Source organism: Nycticebus coucang, chromosome 14 (genome assembly GCF_027406575.1).
Source record: "Nycticebus coucang isolate mNycCou1 chromosome 14, mNycCou1.pri, whole genome shotgun sequence".
Lineage (NCBI taxonomy): Eukaryota > Metazoa > Chordata > Mammalia > Primates > Lorisidae > Nycticebus > Nycticebus coucang.
In genome coordinates, this window is record NC_069793.1 from 47,057,380 (window position 1) to 47,068,767 (window position 11,388).

At 40.1% G+C, this 11,388-nt stretch overlaps 1 protein-coding gene and 1 pseudogene across 1 annotated transcript in view; one reads left to right on the plus strand and one right to left on the minus strand.

Moving 5' to 3' along the window:
* NCR3LG1 (natural killer cell cytotoxicity receptor 3 ligand 1) overlaps positions 1 to 3,232 on the minus strand; it is a 28,896-nt gene extending 25,664 nt beyond the window's left edge. The window contains 3 exon segments of the mRNA XM_053559880.1: positions 1,083 to 1,271; positions 1,274 to 1,429; positions 3,144 to 3,232. Of these exon segments, the coding sequence (XP_053415855.1) occupies positions 1,083 to 1,271; positions 1,274 to 1,429; positions 3,144 to 3,216 (418 nt within the window). The 5' untranslated portion in view covers positions 3,217 to 3,232.
* Positions 3,233 to 3,952: 720 nt separating this feature from the next.
* Positions 3,953 to 6,061, plus strand: LOC128565978 (progestin and adipoQ receptor family member 3-like; annotated as a pseudogene).
* Positions 6,062 to 11,388: the final 5,327 nt, after the last annotated feature.

Below are 11,388 nucleotides of genomic sequence, written 5' to 3' on the forward strand. Positions count from 1 at the left end.
TGTATAATTATGGAAGGTTCATAGATACTGCTCTTCTGCCATGGTCTGAATTTTGTTCCTGTAAAATTCATACATCCTTCTCAAATTCCCAGTGTCTGTGAATGTGACTGTATTCGGAAATATGTCTTTAAAGATGTGATTAAATTAAAAGAAGGTCATCAGGATGGGCTCTAATACTAACTGCTGTGATAGGTGTCCTAATAAGAAAAGGAAATTAAGACACAAACACATGGACAAAGGAAAGACCATGTGACTACAGGAAGATGGACAAAAGAGGCCTCAGAAAAAATCAACCCTGCTGACACCTTGCTCTCAGACTTCTAGCCTCCCAAGTTGTAAGAAAATAAACGTTGTTTAACTTTGTGGTATTTTGTGGCACAAAACTAATACATCCACCAAGCTCAGACATGTATCATCAGACCATTTTATAATAGAAGAAAGCTCAAAGAGGTGCGGGGTTGGGGGATGGTGTTATTGTTCTAAGTCTTGACTGAGAACTGAACTACCTCACGACAGGTACATAGATGGACATTTTCACACATTATCTTAATTTGAGGCAGGTATGAGTTAACACCCCATTTTGTATATGGGAAAATTCAAGCAGAGATACTAAATGGTTGTTAGCCCAATCACTGCGTACACGCCGCAAGGCTGGATTAAGATTCAGATTTGTGGAGCCTGAGCCCAGCCATCTCTTTCCTTTCCCAGATACTTTTTATAGGTACCTCTTCAGTAAAGTCTGACTATGCACACAATAGGTGAATTATATAATAATTAGTATAGCTATCTTTTACTGAGCAGTTACCATGGACCAAGCACTATGCTAAGCATTTTATACATTTTTCATAGATTGTTCCCTAAAATCCTCTTAAGTAAGTACGGTTACCTTTGTATAGAGGGAAGAGCGTTGAGGTTCAGGGTGATTGATAACTTGCCCCAAATTGTCCAAATGTCTATGGAAGCCCAGGACTCAAATCTTATCTGTCTGCCTCCCAGGTCCATGCTTCCATCAGCCCACCTAACATCTCCATCCCAAGTCCCAGCACCATGGGAACCACAGAGTACTTCCCTCAGACACTCACCCACAACTTTGATCCAGACCCTTCCCTGTGCCTTCTCAGGAGTGACCACCACCTGACATGGGTAGTCCCCTGCATCCTCCAGCTGGACTCTAGGCAGCTGCAGTGAGGCATCCCCCTTCTCCAGCCTCCATGGAAACACGATGGCACCAGGTCGGAATGCCTTTTGGTGATCTCCATAAAGTTCAAACGCTTGACCTCTTTTCCAGATATCTGACTCTTCCGAAACCAGGTAATACCCATAATATTGATGTCCAAGTGTGGAGAACCAAGAATCTTGCAGGAGATGGTCACATTTTCATTCAGAAGCACAATCTGGGGACTCCTTGCCACCTCCACTTTCAGAAAATCTGTGGCAGTAAGGAAACACAGTTAGGGGAGACCCTTACAAAAAACATAGGCCTGGCACTCTCAAACACTACCATGTAATTGGAAACAAATACCTTTTAGGGGTGGGAAGAAGGACTCAGTACATAGATTCTTAGTTCATGTACCCTTATCAATCCACGAGATCCCTCCAACTTTGGCTATTCTGAATCTCTGTCAATTCCATACGAATTTTAGAATTGACTTACTAATGCAGATGTAGACTTGCAGATGTCCTTCTGCAAACCAAATAGAGCCCTCACCAGAAACCCAATCAGCCACACCATCATCTTGGACTTCCCAGCTTCCAAAACTGTTAGAAATAGTTTCTGTTTAAGTCACCCAGTCTATGATATTGCTATGGCAGTCCAAATAGACTGAGACAGGATTTTTTTCCATTTCATTTATCATCTCAAATATCTTTCAGTAATATTTTGCATTTCCAGGTATATACTTTGTTCCTTTTGTTAAATTTATTCTTAAATATTTTATTCTTTTTGATGGTGTGGTAAACGATATATTTTTAATTTTATTTTCATATTGCTCATTGAAATATACAGAAATACTGTTAATTCCTTTTTATTTCCATTTACCTCACTGCTCAGGCAACCATTGGAAGTTGTCTAACATCTGCATTTTCATTCTTTTAAAGACTGTGTCTTGCTTTGATTCTCAAAAGTACAGCAACGGTATTGACTTACACGTCTCACTGTTTCTCTTCTTGGTACTACGCTTTCAAGACCCTTCCACATCGCAATATGCTTGGCTAGTTTGCTCCATGTGGCTGCCTGATTCTCCACGGTGAGCGCCCAGCTTTGGGTCACCTAGATCTCCTATATTTCCACGCACTTATAGCACTCCTTGACATCCCAGAGCTACTTTGGCCAATCTAAGAAGTGTCAAGTGATAGCTCATTGTTGTTTAATTTCTATTCTTCTAGTTGGGAATGAGTTTAAATATCTCTTCAGAGGTTTCAGCCTTTTAGTTTTCTGTTCGATAGATCAGACAAAATATGTCTATCAGCATTCTCAAAAATGTAAAAGAGAGCGTTTGATTGCCCCGTGGGGTTCAAACACAACCCCCCTCCCACTCTCAATAAAGATATCTCTGCATCTCTGAGATGCAGCTTGAGTTTTTGTGGCTGTTTGTTGAGATACCGTCTCTCTCTGTCGCCCTGACTAGATAGCTCATAGCTCACAGCATCCTCAAACTCCTGGGCTCAAGCGATTCTCCTACCTCAGCCCCACGAGTAGCTGGAACTACAAGTGCCCGCCACCAAGCCCAGCTAATTGTTTCTATTTTTAGTAGAGAGGGGTCTCGCCTTACTCAGGCTGGTCTCAAACTCCTGTGCTAAAGCAATCCTTCCGCCTGGGCCTCCCAGAGCGCCGGGATTGCAGGCGGGAGCCACTGCGCCAGGCACGCAGTACGCGCCAGGAAGGGAGGGCGTGCGGGTTTTCTCGGCGCCTGCGCGGAGTGGCAGTGCCGGAGAGGCTGCGGTAACCGCAGGAGTGCCCGGCGCTGCACCTAACAGCCCTTCAATATAAATCTGTTGAATCAACAGATGAACCGGCATTTTACAAAGGAACGCTCATGGCAGGGGAGCTTTAGAAATGCAGCCCCAGGATGTTGTGGGCACCCAGGGAGCCGACCGGCGACTACTATCTAGGGACCAGCAGCCCTGCCTCCTCCCCCACCTACCTGCGGTCATCGGCGAGTGCCACAGGACCCGGAGCAGCACCCAGGACACGAAGGCTGCGAACCTCCCGGCCATCGCCACAGTAGTTATGAGAACGCCACCCTGTAAAGTTTTCTCCCCCATTAACGGGGACTACAGACCAATAAATGAATGTCACAGCTCTCGTGCAATAGCCAGACGTGACTGGAGATTTGCATTCCTATTGGTTTCCTTCTTGCCGGCCCGATGTCCTTTCCGTCCTCGCCGGGGTCTCTCCCCGCCTCCCTCTGCAAGCGCAACTTCTTGGCCAGGGAGTTTCCTCGTCCTCTCCACTGACATCAGACTCGCCCGGGGCGCCTCAGTGACCAGGATGGGGTCCGTACTTAGCGAATGCCAGAGTATTCTGGCTCTTAACCATGGGTATGACAAACTTTATTAAAGCCAAAATCCAAATAAAATCTCCAGGACGCTTCTTTTAAACGCCTTCAGGTGGCCCTTAATTTCCCATTTAGTAAACCCTAAAATGCTCGTTCAGCAATTTTTACCACATCTAGGCCAATTTTAAAATCAGTTTAACCGCAAAGTTCAGAACCGAAGTGGCACTGTAAATGTGTGTATTGCAAATGCAAACCCCTCTATCTCCAGCACGCTGCATTCTACTTGTCTCATTTATCCTGCTTCATTTCCTCCCACCCACACACAGTACTTAAAAGGATAGGCAGGCGGGGCGCCTGCGTTGACGGCCGTGGCGGGGCCGATCCGCTGAGGGACCGTAGGACCTCGCGTGGCGTCCGCGGGCTCCGGGGCGGGGGCTCCAGCGCCGAAGCCCCTCCCCGGGGAAGCGGGGCCTGGGAGAGCTCCCAAGCCGGGAGCGGCGGCGGCGGCCAAGACAATGCATCAGAAGCTGCTGAAGAGCGCGCATTACATTGAGCTGGGCAGCTACCAGTACTGGCTGGTCCTGGTGCCCCGTGGCATCCGCCTCTACACCTACGAGCAGATCCCCGTGTCCCTCAAGGACAACCCGTACATCACCGACGGCTACCGGGCCTACCTGCCCTCCAGGCTGTGTATCAAAAGTACTGGCGTCAAGTGTACTTGGTCACAGTGCTTGCTCTGATCCTGGCAGTGTTCTTTGCACAGATTCATCCCAATTACCTCACTCAGCAATGGCCGAGGCTGCGTTCTATCATATTTTGCTGTTTCTGGATATGGAGTGATTCCTACCCTCCACTGGGTTTGGCTTTATGGAGGAATTGGTGCTCCTATTGTACAGGACTTTGCACCCCGTGTAATTGTGATGTATGTGATTGCTCTTCTTGCTTTCCTATTCTACTTTCCAAAGTCCCAGAACGATACTTTCCAGGACAACTAAACTACCTCGAATCCAGCCACCAGATCTGGCATGTCCTTGCAGTGGTGATGTTGTATTGGTGGCTTCAGTCAACAGTGTACGTCTTGAAGTACAGACACAGCAAGCCTTGTCCTGACCACGTTTCACACTTGCGAATTCAGGTACAGCCGCTGGACTCAGTTGTTAAGCAATAAATAGGGGGGAGTTTTGTACCCCACTATTTGTAAGGCCCCCATCAGTTTTTCTTGTTTCCTCTTGTCATGAGTAATGCTTTATAAAAACGGAAAATGTGTATTTGGGGCTCTATAGTATTAACTGCTTTACAGGCCCTTAAAACTACTAATTTGCTGCTTGTACAAAAAATTAGTTGATGATCATAAGAAACATCTAAATAACAATGAGTGTGAAACTAGTGTAGAAATAAGATTAATTTTACTTAACACCAGCTTAATTTCCTTAGGAAGGGCTCATCTCCATTAGAAAATGGAGTCATCCTGTGTGATTACTAGGAGATATTTTCAGTAAATATCAAGTTTAAGTGCCTAATCAAGGCAAGAGTAGTTACCGCCAATGCTTAATACAAGCTAGGATGGTGATTTTGAGTGATCACTGTACTTTAAATACATGGTTTATGAGACACTGGCATTTAAGATATTATTTTCTTTAGCTATGGGTTCTCTTTTCCCTAGAAACACTGGGTATTTTAGTTTGCCAGAATAAAAACATTAAATTTCTATTGAGCGGTATTGAGAAGAGGAGAAGGACTTGCATTGCCATTTTCTATCAGAGGGGAGGCAGTTTATAAACTACACCATTAGTTGACAGATTTTGTGGTCTAATTACTGAATCAGTGGCCATCTAAACATTTTAATATCAGAGATTAATTTCATATAAACACTGAATTCTTGTGAACGGATTGCAGAAAGTTTTTGATTCTAAAATTCTGAAGGACCTTTTGCCTCTCTGAATTTTGCAGTCCTGAATTTCCTGATGGGGGTTCCCACCTGTATGGGTGCTACTTTCAAGGCCATAAAATCTAGAAAGCCGCCTAGACCCTGAAATGAACCTTGAGCCTTAGAACACAGTCATGCAGAGGCCCCATTCGATGATGTGCTTACGCATCTGCACTCTAGCCCTCATTTATGCATGTGCCAGCATTCCATTGATGACTCAGTATTGATAAACACCTAATCTAATATTTGGACCTGAAGCATTAAACTTGCTCTTTATTGTATATACTTAAAAAAATAGATCTCACTGCCCTAACATACAGTGTAACTCTTATCCTCTAGTCTTTTCATATGCATAAATTAAATCCCTTAAAGGAGACATTTATAAAAATGTACATGGTTTAATGGAAAATAAAATATTACCCAAGTTTCTTAATGAGTTGATGTGAGCCATTTTAAATACTGGTATATTTTCAGAATAGTAGAATTACTAAGTATCAGAAAAATGTTGATTGATGATGAAACTCATTCCCAAAATGCCTTTGTACATATATTAGGAAAAGTTAATTGTGCCTCAGTTTATACAACTGTAAAATATTGTTTTTCTTTCCAGTGTAGTGGTTTTGGAACATAAATTCCCCATGCTAGTAGGCTCAGCCATACCCATTGTTATGATGGAATGCTATTTTGAAGTGCCTATTTTATAAGGCCATAAACTTGATCCATATGCTAAGTGATAGAATATTTTGGTCCTACAATATAGTAGGATGTATTTCCCCTAAAACATCCCTTCTAGGGCTACATGATATGTAGCTTTAGTCTACGGCCATACCACCCTGAACGCGCCCGATCTCGTCTGATATGTAGCTTTAAAATAGGTAATCTGTCATTTTGGCCAAACAAAATAACACTGAGTAGTTGTAATTAAGTTAAAAAGAGGGGAGAGTCTGGTTATGATGATTTCTTTGAATTTAAAAGGCATTCGGAATCTGACTAGAGGGAGAATTGTTCTATGTAAACATTTCGGCTTCTTATAAAAATGTTAAATATTATAAGAAAGCTATCCTCTCTTTTATTTACTATGATACATTTACTGTAAAGTAGGGAATGAATGAATGTGAATTGCTGTCAACTATAAACACTTCCGTATGTCAGCATTTAATGACCACCTACTGTGCGCACAGCACTACTGGTAAAATTTTTAAGACATTGTTAACATTAAAATATTTTAAAATTGCCTATTAAAAAAAAAAAGAAAAGGATAGGCAGAAGCTGGATTCCATTTCTGGCCATGCCATCTGCCGTGGGGCAAAGGTCAAGTACCTCACATCCCAGCCTGTTTCTACTCCTCTAAAACTGAGATAGTAAAATCTTCCTTGCAGTGCTGTTGTAAAAATTAAATTACAGAACTAGGCAGAGCATGGAGCAAATCCCCAGTAATGAGTAGTCTTATTGGTATAGTGAATTTTTACTTAAAATTATTTTTTAGTTTTCATTATTAGAGGTACAAAATAACTATTAAATTAGCAGATGAGTTTACAGTTAGTGTCACTAACTTAGCAAGTATTTTTATTCTAACTTATCTGCAGGAGAACTAATAGCACATATAATGAAAAGAGTACAGACTGAGAGATGAGCAGAGATCCCACACTGACACCAACTAGCTCAGGGGGCCTTCAGAAAGGCACCATTCTCTGGACCAGTTTTAATGGGTAGAGATGTGCAAAGTTAGGTCCAGCTATAGAATTCTAAAAGCCTTCTCAACTTCTACCTCCTCCATGGAGCCTTTCTTGAGGGGAAGTCCCCATCTGGTATAAAGTTCTGCCGAAAATGAGAATACCTCAAATAAGCTTATTACGAGCTTATTTCAGCAGAACTTTATTCTAATCACTACAAATGAATAAAGGAACTGTGCCATATTTGCTTGGAGCAGACCGGGCATTTAAGACATGGTACCAGTCTTTAAATCTCTAAAAGCTAACACCTAAGTACCTGAGTAGACCTGTTGTGATGTTCTGGAAAGCAAAAGTAAGTTGGAGTGGGGTTTTGGCTCAGCTAGAAAAAGCTTCTGTAGCAAAGGAAGGGATTATTTCAAGTCACTCCACAGCAACCATTTATTGAACTCTGCCGGCATGATTTAGGTGAAACTGTTCAGAGGTGAATAAATAAAACTCAGTCCTTAGTCTCAAAAACCTCAATTTAAATCAATGTTGTTCAAAGCAGTAATAAAGGACCCTTTTTAAAAAGTAGTCCCACCCATGGAGAACTGACACTTTGTAAAAGGCACTAAGAATGAATTATTAGAGAAATGAAATCAAGACATAAAAACAGAGTCCCCAATTTTTATTCTTAGATTCAAAAGACATATCAAAAATTTTAAGCTACAGGATAGAGTTTATTAATAGGGAGAAATTAGCATGATAAGCAAGAGGGCAACAGAAGAGGGAGAACTGAACCTCCTGCAGTGGAGGAAGGAAATCTGAATGGGAAGCCCCCCCATAAAATTATTTTTTAAATGCTATAAAAATGTTCAATGGCATAAGTAATCTTGATTTCTACATTGGCCCCATCACTGTTGGAGAATAGCCATGCTAGGCTAATGCCAGCAGAGACCAAACTTTGAGAAAAGACTGGCCTAAACATACAGTAAATTGACGGCCATTCCACAAAACAAACAATCTGGACTCTTAAAAAAAAAAAAAAGTCAATGTCATGAAAAACAAAGAGACTAAGGAACTATTCCAGATTAAAGGAATTTAAACAGACATAACAATTAAATGAAAAACATGATCCTAAATTAAATCCAGGGATCATGAAAAACATTATTATAAAGGAAAGAATAGAGACAACTGGTAAAATGTGAATATGAATCATATGTTAGATTAACAGCATTGTAACAATGTTAAATTTCCTCAATTTTATAGTTATATGACAGTTATAAAAGAATGTCCTTGTTCTTAAAAGATTTTCATATACTTAGAGTAAAGGATCACAATATCTACAACTTAATTCTGAAATGCTTCAGTAAAAAATTGTGTATCACTCTGGGAGGCTGGGGCAGGTGGATCGCCTGAGCTCACGAGTTCGAGACCAGCCTGAGCAAGAGTAAGACCCGTCTCCACTAAAAATAAGAAAAATAGCCAGGCTTTGTGGTGGGCACCTGTAGTCCCAGCTACTTGGGAGGCTAAGGCAAGAGGATTGCTCAAGTCCAAGAGTTTGAGGTTGTTATGAGCTGTGATGCCATGACACTCTTCCCAGGGCAAGACAGTGAGACTCTGTCTTTAAAAAAAAAAAAGAATTGATAAATTGTACAGAGAGAAAGAACAGGGCATACTAAAATTCACTGTAGTATTGTTCCAACTTTTTTGGATAGGTTTATTTTTTCCAAATGTGTATGTGTTACTACACATACACAACCAAATACAATGTGTGATTTCATATTGGATCTTAGACCAGAGAAAGTATAGTAGTGGGATAACTGGAAAAATTTGCAGATAATAGAATTGTATTAGTGTTAATTACCTGATTTTAATAATTATAGTGTAGAACAATATGCCATGTCAATATTTGGTGAAGCAAAGGGACGGGCATATGGGAATTCTTTATGCCTGTATTATTTTTACAAGTTTTTTGTAAGTCTGAAATTATTTAAAATTGAGAAATTAAGGGCAGCACTTATGGCTCAAAGGAGTAGGGCACTGGCCTCCTTTACTGGAGGTGGTGGGTTCAAACCTGGCCCTGGCAAAAAAAAAAAATTGAGAAATTAAAAAAAAATTTAAACCCTGACAGTCTAGAACTTCTAGACTTTTTTCTCTAGACTCTAGAGCAGTGGTTCTGAACCTATGGGTCACAACCCACAGGAACTGTATTAAAGGGCTGTGGCATTAGGAAGGTGGAGAACCACTGCTGTAGAGGGAAAAAAAAAAAAAAAATCAGAAAGTGACAGACCAGTCCAGTACTTCACATTATACCACCATCATGGCTCTGTGTATCAGATCTCTTATTAAATGGTTCTTGGAAATATTTCCTATGTATTACACAGTGTAAACCTAGTGACCTTTATAGAGCCTCCCTATCATCAGCAGAATTTCCTCCTCAGAGTGGTTTCTCTAACCTTGAAAAGGTTGTTGTGCTTCCCCAACTCTTCTGCACATTAGGATCACCTGGAGCTCTTTTAGAAATTCCAAAGCCCAGACCACACACCACAAGACTTAAATCACAATCTCTAGAGATGGGACCCAAGCTTCTATTTTTTTAATCCCTTAGGAGATTTCAGTACACAGACAAGCCTAGAAACCACTGTGATTTCCACTTCAATGCTATCACTGGAAGACTCCAGGCAGAGGCTAGATAACCATTTACGAGGAATGCTGGGAGAAGTTCCCTCACTGGTAGATAATCTTGAAGGCCCTTAAGGGTCTATAAATGTTAGAGTTTTGCCAATAATCCATTCTACCAACATTTGTCAAATTTGTCTTTTTCTCTAGAAAATTCCAATAAATATTATGTATTTTTCTGATTTTATATTTAATGTCATTAAAAATGAACCTATACAAATGATGCCTAGAACAACATTTTCCAACAAATATTACATTGGGAGAATTTTATAACATATTCATGAAATGAATCAAATATAACAAAAAGTTAATAAAGTCTTTATTTTCTCATTCTCCATAAAATTAACATCCAATTATTTATTTGTAGTTTTGAAAATAGTCCAAATATCTAAATAAGCCAAGAAGAATTAAATATAAGTAATCATCAAGTTAGTAGAAATTTTTCCAAAATTTAAAATTAATAGAACATTTTCAGCCACATTTATAAAAGGTTACATTTTTTATTCAACATTTAAACTGAAAAATTTTCAAAATTCCCTGCAAAATTAGTAATAGCAAATAAAAGTTCTTTCAAATCCTGACTTTGAATTAGTATGTATAAATTATCCTTACTAAATGAGATTTTTGGTTGTTGTTGTGGATTTATTGTTTGTTTTAGAAACAGTCTAGCTCTGTCACCAAGGCTGGAGTCCAGTGGTAGGATCATAGCTCACCACAGCCTCAAACTTCTGGGCTTCTGCCCTAAGTGCTGGGATTACAGGCATGACTCACTACACCTGGCCCAAATGGCTTTAAAACATAGTAAATTTTGATAAAATATGGATTATCAGCACTGGTTTTCTTTGTTAAAAGGAAAAGCAATAATGGGGAGAAATTTTCATGTTTTAATTCCAGAAGATAATTTTTTAGAAGACACTGAATTATCTTCCATCCATACCTATTTTAGACATAAACTTACCCATAAAGACACATATGTCATCCAAAAATATGATCTTTCAATCGGAAGCTATATAAGTTGGTGCATAGCATGTCCCACACAGATAGTATACTTATAAAGTTGCACAGGCTTACAACTTTCATGTGTGCAAACAGATCCTGGAATAAGAACTTCAGAAGGCCACACTTTCACTGAAAAGGAGCTCCTTCCATTTTCAGCTTCCAGAACTCTCTCTCACATTCTCAGGCCCTAGAACGGGGCAGAGTGGCTCAGATAGAATTACCAGAAAGTCACTAAAGCTATTACATAAAAATGAAACAGTCACTCTGGGCACTAACTTCAAATTGTCCTTGAAATAAAATATTTAGCCTCTCTTTTATCTTTTCTATGAATATTTTAGAAAATATCCCATTTCAATGAAGTCACTGAGGCTTAATTAGTAATACAGCAGACTCTCTTAAAAAGATGAATAGCTTGAGGTTGTGGGGCAAGGCAAGAATTTATCTGAAAAGGCCTGACAATAAAGTCCCATGAAGCTGATGGGTATGATACTTTAAGACTGAAAATGGCTCTACAACAATCTTACATCACTCAAAACTTTTATCTGATGATTAAGGAAGTAAATTAGAAATATAACAGTGGAAAAGTCAATACAAAAGTGGAAAAATGGGAGAGTGCATAGAAAGGAAAGAC